The sequence below is a fragment of the Acartia tonsa genome, chromosome 15 (assembly GCF_053477335.1).
Source record: "Acartia tonsa isolate MP-2025a chromosome 15, ASM5347733v1, whole genome shotgun sequence".
Taxonomy (NCBI): Eukaryota; Metazoa; Arthropoda; class Copepoda; order Calanoida; family Acartiidae; genus Acartia; species Acartia tonsa.
Window position 1 is genome coordinate 6,149,386 of NC_137274.1, and position 9,603 is coordinate 6,158,988.

Sequence of the window (9,603 nt, forward strand, 5' to 3'; positions counted from 1 at the left end):
TTTGGGGTTGATTACTTACTTAAATCATCCATTTTGGTTGCAAAATCCTTACTTAAATAAGCCATTTTTGGGGTTGATTGCTTACTTAAATCATCCATTTTTGCTACAAAATCCTTACTTAAATAAGCCATTTTTGGGGTTGATTACTTACTTAAATCATCCAATTTTGCTACAAAATCCTTACTTAAATCATCCATTTTGGTTGCAAAAACCTTACTTAAATAAGCCATTTTTGGGGTTGATTACTTACTTAAATCATCCAATTTGGTTGCAAAATCCTTACTTAAATAAGTAATCAACCCCAAAAATGGCTTATTTAAGTAAGAATTTTGCAACAAAAATGGATGATTTAAGTAATTAATCAACCCCAAAAATGGCTTACTTAAGTAAGGGTTTTGCAGCAAAAATGGAGGATTTAAGTAAGCAATCAACCCCAAAAATGGCTTGTTTAAGTAAGGATTTTGTAGCAAAAATGGAAGATATAAGTAGGACATTAATCACAAAAATTGCTTGTTTAAGTAAGGATTTTGTAGCAAAAATGGAAGATATAAGTAGGACATTAATCACAAAAATGGCTTGTTTAAGTAAGCAATCAACTACAAATATAGCCTAAATGGCTGAGAAGGGATTAAATTTTGAGGAAAAATAATCCGGATTAAAATCTTAATCTGTAAGACATTTACCTCAAAAGCGTCCGATTTTGCTGATTCTTATCAGCCACCCTTATTTTTGGGGTTTTTTAGGGGTTTATAGGGCAATAATAGTTCTTCAAGTAAGCAATTAACCTACGAAAATGGCTCGTTAGTCCGACATGTCCGATTTAAGTAAGCCACTTTTGTTGTAAAGTGCGGACTTTCCCGATGTGAGCACGTCCTACTTAAATCTGACAAAAATGCTTATATAAGCACAAAAAAAGGTAAATTGCTGAGACAGAGTTTACTAGGGAATCAGTTATTTTTAGACGTTAGAAAATATTCCAATATTATTTCTACAAAAATTCGAAGTTTTTTTTTATATTTATTGTTAAATTTTTTATAACATTATAGTTTCATAACACTTTCTTGGAAACATTGAATTTGCTTGGTTGATTCAATTAGGTGAGCGTCTAAACGTTTCAACCATTAAATGTAATCTATGGAAGGGATGATTTTGTGTACCAACATTGGGGATGTATATCAATTTTGTCTTATCCCTTTGGATTCCTGACGTATACAATTTTCGAACAGGATGGCAACATCCATAAGTAGCGAATCACAAAAATAAATGAAGAAATAGCGTCTGCGTTTTTTTACCCTAATCAATGCAATGTTTGAAGCTTTTTATATGCTGCCCAAAAAATTGACGTCAATTTAGATTAGTATATTATTCTAATATGACGTAATTCGAGATTTTGTAGACAAAAGTTTTTGAATTTATTAACTTTTTAATAGGCAATAAATTTAAAACTTTGGCAAAAAAATTCCGAATTAGGTCATAATAGAATTATTGGGTATAGTCCCTTTCCTCTCCCGTAAGGGGTGTTTCTTCGTATTTTCACAGTAACTTTTCTCCTATTTCTAGCCCCTGCGGGTGGTTCTAACCCTGCGGGGCAATCACCTAACTTAATATAACCTAACCTAACCTATAAAAACCTATCAAAAGCTATTTTGAAAATACGACGAATCGCCCCTTAAGGGGCGTAACCACAAAATGTACTATACCCGAATTATAGATTATTCTAATATGACGTCATTTTTTTATAGGCACTATAAAGAGCTTGTCTTTGTTTTTTTTTTTAGTTAGAAGTAGAAACATTTTTACAATTTTTAAAAGATATATTGATTCCCATGAATTATGTTTTCAATGATTTTTATCAATGTTTTGAGATTAAAAATAAAAAATGAAAAAAATCTTCCAAATAGAATCTTTAAAATATTTTAATTTTTGATCAATTTCAGTTCGAAGATTTTTTTCCCTATAAAAATTAGATTTCATTATCAATTTTAGAAAAAAAATCTTCTAACATAAATTTATTAACATAATCCAAGTTGGCGCCAATACATGTAAAATAACATTTTCAAAACTAAAAATAAAGTTTTTAAAATCTTTTCCCAAAGGCTGAAATTTAAAATCTGTCTGATATTTTTTGCAAAGTAGGTAAGATCTATTGAATGGTAAATGTTTGAACCTGATGGAACACATCCTACTCGAAGGCATGTTAGGTTAGAAGAAAAAATGTGGAAACGGTTTACATAGGATGTATGTACTGGGACCTTATAGTGAGTTCAGAGCTGGATCTTTAAATCATTTCAATGGTGCGCCAAATCGGGGTGAGCCAACTTTCCACCAATGAGAGCACAGCATTTAACGAAATGCCGCGCTGTGATTGGCTGAAATTCGGCGCATCCCGATTTGGCGCACTATTGAAATGATTTAAAGATCCAGCTCAGAACATGCTTTCCCTAAATTGAATTAGTACCTTTCCATAGTAAAAAAATTTAAAATTACTTTTGGTGATACTTTGATTTTTAGACTACCTTCACCTAACCTCCTTTATCGTTCTTTGTCTTGCTCAAATATTTTATCCAACTGTCATTGAAAAAATCTTTAAGAAAACATTTAAAAAATTTTGAAGCTGCAAACATCTAATAATATTAACAAAAATCTTTCTAGTGCTTAACAATTTTGAAAAACGAGTTTTATATCAGATTTTCAGTGGTCATCAAAATAAGATATCCAGAACATTTAGAAGCTGTTTATAGTGCCCATATAATTCAAGAAATATTGGTGTTTGTGTATGTGTAATATGTAAGGTTATGTTTGTGTTTTTGTATGTATGTGTATGTGTGTATGTGTATAATGATTATATAATGAATCAATCAAAATAAGAATGTCTTTGGCAAGTGCATGAACATAGGTACTATACTCACTATTCAGGGTAGGAGGAGACATTGGGCTGTTTATTACACTAGTCCCCAAAGTTTATTAGTACGTGAACATAGGTACTATACCCACTATTCAGGGAGGAAGGGGACATTGCGCTGTTTATTATACTAGTCCCCAAAGTTTAATAGTATCATTTACTTATTATTTAGCTTAACAACTTTGGGGACTTTAATGTATATGTCAATAATGTTAAAGCGAAGGGAGGGAGGGTACATTGGACTGTTTATTACACTAGTCCCCAAAGTTTTATGATAACATTTTCTTATTCGCTGGCTAAGCAACTTTGGGGACTTTTATGTATATGTCAATAATGTTAAAGCGAAGGGAGGGAGGGGACATTTTGCTGTTTATTATACTAGTCCCCAAAGTTTTATGATAAATTTTTCTTACTCTTTGGTTTAAGAGCTTTGGGGACTATTATGTCTGTGTCAATTAAGTTAAAGCGAGGAAGGGGGCATTGGTCTGTTTATTACACTAGTCCCCAAAGTTGTAGGATAACGTTTTCTTATTCATTGGCTTAAGAACTTTGGGGACTATTATTTCTATGTCATTAAAGTTATAGCGACAGAGAGGGAGGGGACATTGCGCTGTTTATTACACTAGTCCCCAAAGTTTTATAGTAACATTTAATTATTATGTACCTTAACAACTTTGGGGGCTGTTATTGAATTTCAATTGGCTGGTTCATTAATTTGTGTATTCAAACGTTTTAACCACAAATTGTAATCTCCAGAAGCGGTAATTTTGTTTATCATTATTGGCGATGTACATCAATTTCTCGGCCATTGTCTTATCCCTTTAGAACCCTGATAAAGTTAAAGCGACATTGAGTATGATAATCTGAGGGAGGGAGGGGACCTTGGACTGTAAATTACACTGGTACCCAAAGTTTTTATAGCCATTTTATCTTATTTGCTACCTCAAAAACTTTAGGAACTTTTATTGAATTTTGATTGGCAGGTCCAAACTTTTAACCTAATAATATTAACCTAAATATAGAAGGGATAATTTTGTTTATAATTATTGGGATCTATAACAATAAAAGCCTGTAGGGGCACTTGAGGAGGAGAGAGTCGAATTTGATAACCCAATTTATTATTTTAGATTTTAAAAGAAAAAGTAAAGAAAATTTTTTTGAGGTCGGTGCCCCGCCATTTAAAAAAAAATTGGTGGGGTGATTTCTCTTGAGAGGGTGGTGGTACCCTCCCCAAAATAGTTATAAACCTTCCTGGGACCTATGAGAAGATACTCTGTTAAAAAGAACCATATCAGCGGTTAGCGAGATCCTACGGTACAGATAAACAGACATTCTGTTACTTTATTATAAGGGTTGACAGACATACAGACAGAAACATATAGAGCAGCTTTGCTACTATTAAATACCAGTCTCAAGAATAAAACCAGGGAGGAAGGGGAAATTGGGCTGTTTATTACACTAGTCACCAAAGTTTTATAATAAGGTTTTCCTATTCATTGGCTTAAAACGTTGGAGACTTTGATTAAATTTTGATTGGTTAGTTCATTAAGTTGAGTGTCCAAACGTTTTAACTACTAATTATAATCTACAGAAGTGGTAATTGTTGTGCATCATCATTAGGGATGTATATCAATTTGTTGGCCATTTGTCTTATCCCTTTAGAACTCTGGTATTAAGAAATTTTCCTTTTTTTCTATTCAGAGAAGAATCCTTAAAAAAAAACACTGAAATTATTTTTTCTTTAAAAAATCTCCGAAATTTTTTTTAGAAATTTTCCAAAATAATATTTTACTTAAATTAGGATCAATCCGTCCGTACGACCGTAATAGAGAGCTCATAAAGTTAGTTTAGGCATTTAGAATTGTCCTATCAATTTCAAATTTGACATGAGTAGAAGATACTAGGGATCTAAAGGGATAAGACAATGACCAATAAATGTACATCCCCAATGATGATACACAAAATTATCTCTTCTGTAGATTATGATTATTGGTTGGAAAGATTGGACACTCTTAGTTTTGGAAAAATCAGTCCCATAAGTTGTTACACCAACGAAAAGATAAACGTTATTATAAAACTTTGGGGACTAGTGTAATAAACAGCCTAATGTCCACTAAAAATAATTACAATTTAGAAACCCATAAAAGCATTCCTTAATAATTGTTTAGCTTTTTTAATTCTTTTAAAATATTGATTTTATAAACAAAGCTTCTCTATAATCAAGTCTTAAAATGTAAGTATAACCCGAATAAGCATCCTGTATTTACTTTTTTTTTAAATGTTCATTTAAATATTGATCTGGTCCCACAAGTTTTGTAATAACGTTTTCTTATTCGTTGGTTCAACAGCTTTGGGGACTTTAGTGATTTTGATTGGTTGATTCTTTAAATTGAGTGTCCAAACGTTTCAACCAATAAGTGTATTCTACAGAAGAGGTAATTTCATTTGCTTAACAAAATGGGGAATCTAGTGAATTTTGATTGGTTTATTCTTTAAATTGAGTATTCAAACGTTTCAACCACAAATTTTAATCTACAGAATGAGTAATTTTGTATATCATCATTGGGGATGTACATAAATTTAACGGCCATTGTCTTATCCCTTTAGATCCATGGATTCTTTTTAAGAACCCACCTCTAGTCAAAATATTTATATTGAAATACCTTCTTGGTAATATAGATAGATATATTGTTAGATAGATAGATAGATAGATATATTGTTAGATAGATAGATAGATAGATATAGATATAAATATTTAGATAGATAGATAGATAGATAGATATAGATATAAATATTTAGATAGATAGATAGATAGATAGATAGATAGATAGATAGATAGATAGATAGATAGATAGATAGATAGATAGATAGATAGATAGATATATAGATAGATAGATAGATAGATAGAAAAATAGATAGATAGATAGATAGATAGATAGATAGATAGATAGATAGATAGATAGATAGATAGATAAATAGATAGATAGATAGATAGATAGATAGATAGATAGATAGATAGATAGATAGATAGATAGATAGATAGATAGATAGATAGATAGATAGATAGATAGATAGATAGATAGATAGATAGATAGATAGATAGATAGATAGATAGATAGATAGATAGATAGATAGATAGATAGATAGATAGATAGATAGATAGATAGAAAAATAGATAGATAGATAGATAGATAGATATATAGATAAATAGAGTGATAGATAGATAGATAGATAGATAGATAGATAGATAGATAGATAGATATATAAATAGATAGTTAGATATATAGATAGGTTGTTAGATAGATAAATAGATAGTTAGATTTATAGATAGGTTGTTAGATAGATAAATTAATAGATAGATAGATAGATAGTTATATAGATAGATAGATAGATAGATAGATAGATAGATAGATAGATGGATATATAGATAGATAGATAGATAGTCAGATAGATAGATATATATATTGTTAGATAGATAGAATGATAGATAGATAGCTTGTTAGATAGAAAGATAGATGGATAGATATATTGTCAGATAGATAAATTAATTGATAGAGGGATAGATAGATTGTTAGATAGATAGTTAGATAGATTGTTAGATAGATAGATAGATAGTTGGATAGATATATTGATAGATAAATAGAATATACATAATATTTAAAAATTATTATGTAAAAAAATCTTCCAACTGATTTGTAAAAATCTTTTAAATTTGAATTTAAATTTATTTTAAGCTTTAGTTTTATATTGGCATCTGAAAAGTGCAAACATGCACGAAACAATTTTGTTTGTGAGTTAACATCTTTTATTAGATATATATATATATATAGAGAGAGAATTAGATAGTTAGATAAATATATATATAGACATAATTATAGGTAGATAAAAAGATAGATAGATTGCTTTTGTTATATAGAAATAGATAAATAGAGAGATAGATAGATAGTAGTTGAATAAATACCTGTATAGTGTATACCTATACATAGACTGTATTATAAATTTTAATCTAAAAGTAAAATGATGTGTTTGTGTGTGTATGTTTGACTTTATGTATCAAAGTATCTCGCTAACCGCTGAACCAATATGGTTCTTTTTTACAGTGAAGCTTTTAGTAGGCCCTGAAAAGGTTTATAACTATGATTTTTAGTACTAAGAAAAATCGCCCAAATACAAGCAGCCCTAGAGGCCTCTAGGGGCGTAGCCGCTAGTTTGTAATATAGTACATATAATATATTGTATTTTTATTAAATTATTTTACATATATATTCGTATTATTGTTTTTTAATGTTCTTCTTATGTACCCTATTATAAGAATAGATATATTATTACATGTATACTAAATCAGGTTTTCATGTACTATAATAAAGTGATACTCAAAGCAGGCTGAATTATTGATTCCCCACCTACAACACCTTTAAAGCATCCCTTTTCCTTGCACTGGATGACCAATAAATGAATTATTTTTTAAGAAACTAAATTGACGCCTAAATTAACGACAAATTTTCCCATGTATATTCTATATTAATAAAAATCTTTGGTTGGGGGTCATTCTTTATTGAGGGTGAATTCTTTTGGGAGGATGGCGGTAATATCCTCCCATAAGCCATAAGAAGTTACATTGTATGTTTATAATCTATCTATCTATCTATCTATCTAGATGATGACAACCATGGTATCTGTGCCCTGCTGTTGACACTTCTCTCCATGATTCTCATACTTGTCTATATATCTATCTATCTATCTATCTATCTATCTATCTATCTATCTATCTATCTATCTATCTATCTATCTATCTATCTATCTATCTATCTATCTATCTATCTATCTATCTATCTATCTATCTATCTATATATCTATCTATCTATCTATCTATCTATCTATCTATCTATCTATCTATCTATCTATCTATCTATCTATCTATCTATCTATCTAGATGATGACAACCCTGGTATCTGTGCCCTGCTGTTGACTCTCCTCTCCATGATTCTCATACTAGTCTATATATCTATCTATCTATCTATCTATCTTTCTGTCTAGATGATGACAACCCTGGTATCTGTGCCCTGCTGTTGACTCTCCTCTCCATGATTCTCATACTAGTCTATATATCTATCTATCTATCTATCTATCTTTCTGTCTAGATGATGACAACCCTGGTATCTGTGCCCTGCTGTTGACCCTCCTTTCCATGATTCTCATACTTGTCACTATACCATTCTCTCTCTGCACTAGTATTAAGGTATTTATTTGATACATTGATAGATTGTTAGATAGATTGATTGATAGATTGATTAATAGATTGATTGATAGATTGATTGATAGATTGATTGATAGATTGATTGATAGATTGATTGATAGATTGATTGATAGATTGATTGATAGATTGATTGATAGATTGATTGATAGATTGATTGATAGATTGATTGATAGATTGATTGATAGATTGATTGATAGATTGATTGATAGATTGATTGATAGATTGATTGATAGATTGATTGATAGATTGATTGATAGATTGATTGATAGATTGATTGATAGATTGATTGATAGATTGATTGATAGATTGATTGATAGATTGATTGATAGATTGATTGATAGATTGATTGATAGATTGATTGATAGATTGATTGATAGATTGATTGATAGATTGATTGATAGATTGATTGATAGATTGATTGATAGATTGGTTGATATATTGATTGATAGATTGATTGATAGATTAATTGATAGATTGGTTGATAGATTGATTAATAGATTGATTGGTAGATTGATTGATAGATTGATTGATAGATTGATTTATAGATTGATTGATAGATTGATTGATAGATTGATTGATAGATTGATTGATAGATTGATTGATAGATTGATTGATAGATTGATTGATAGATTGATTGATAGATTGATTGATAGATTGATTGATAGATTGATTGATAGATTGATTGATAGATTGATTGATAGATTGATTGATAGATTGATTGATAGATTGATTGATAGATTGATTGATAGATTGATTGATAGATTGATTGATAGATTGATTGATAGATTGATTGATAGATTGATTGATAGATTGATTGATAGATTGATTGATAGATTGATTGATAGATTGATTGATAGATTGATTGATAGATTGATTGATAGATTGATTGATAGATTGATTGATAGATTGATTGATAGATTGATTGATAGATTGATTGATAGATTGATTGATAGATTGATTGATAGATTGATTGATAGATTGATTGATAGATTGATTGATAGATTGATTGATAGATTGATTGATAGATTGATTGATAGATTGATTGATAGATTGATTGATAGATTGATTGATAGATTGATTGATAGATTGATTGATAGATTGATTGATAGATTGATTGATAGATTGATTGATAGATTGATTGATAGATTGATTGATAGATTGATTGATAGATTGATTGATAGATTGATTGATAGATTGATTGATAGATTGATTGATAGATTGATTGATAGATTGATTGATAGATTGATTGATAGATTGATTGATAGATTGATTGATAGATTGATTGAATAATTGATTGATAGATTGATTGATAGATTGATTGATATATTGATTGATAGATAGATTGATTGATTGATCGATAAATTGATTGATATATTGATTGATAGATTGATTTATGGCTTGACTGATAGATTGATTGGTTGATTAATAGCATGATCAACAGATT

General features: G+C 29.6%; 1 protein-coding gene across 3 annotated transcripts in view; it reads left to right on the top strand.

Moving 5' to 3' along the window:
• The window catches only part of LOC145307444 (band 7 protein AGAP004871-like), a 111,065-nt gene that overhangs the window by 85,191 nt on the left and 16,271 nt on the right, over positions 1-9,603 (top strand). For all 3 annotated transcript variants that reach the window (XM_080149887.1, XM_080149888.1, XM_080149889.1), the window contains one exon: positions 8,044-8,141. In XM_080149887.1, coding sequence (XP_080006013.1) covers positions 8,044-8,141 — 98 coding nt within the window. The remainder of the gene's footprint in view (positions 1-8,043; positions 8,142-9,603) is intronic.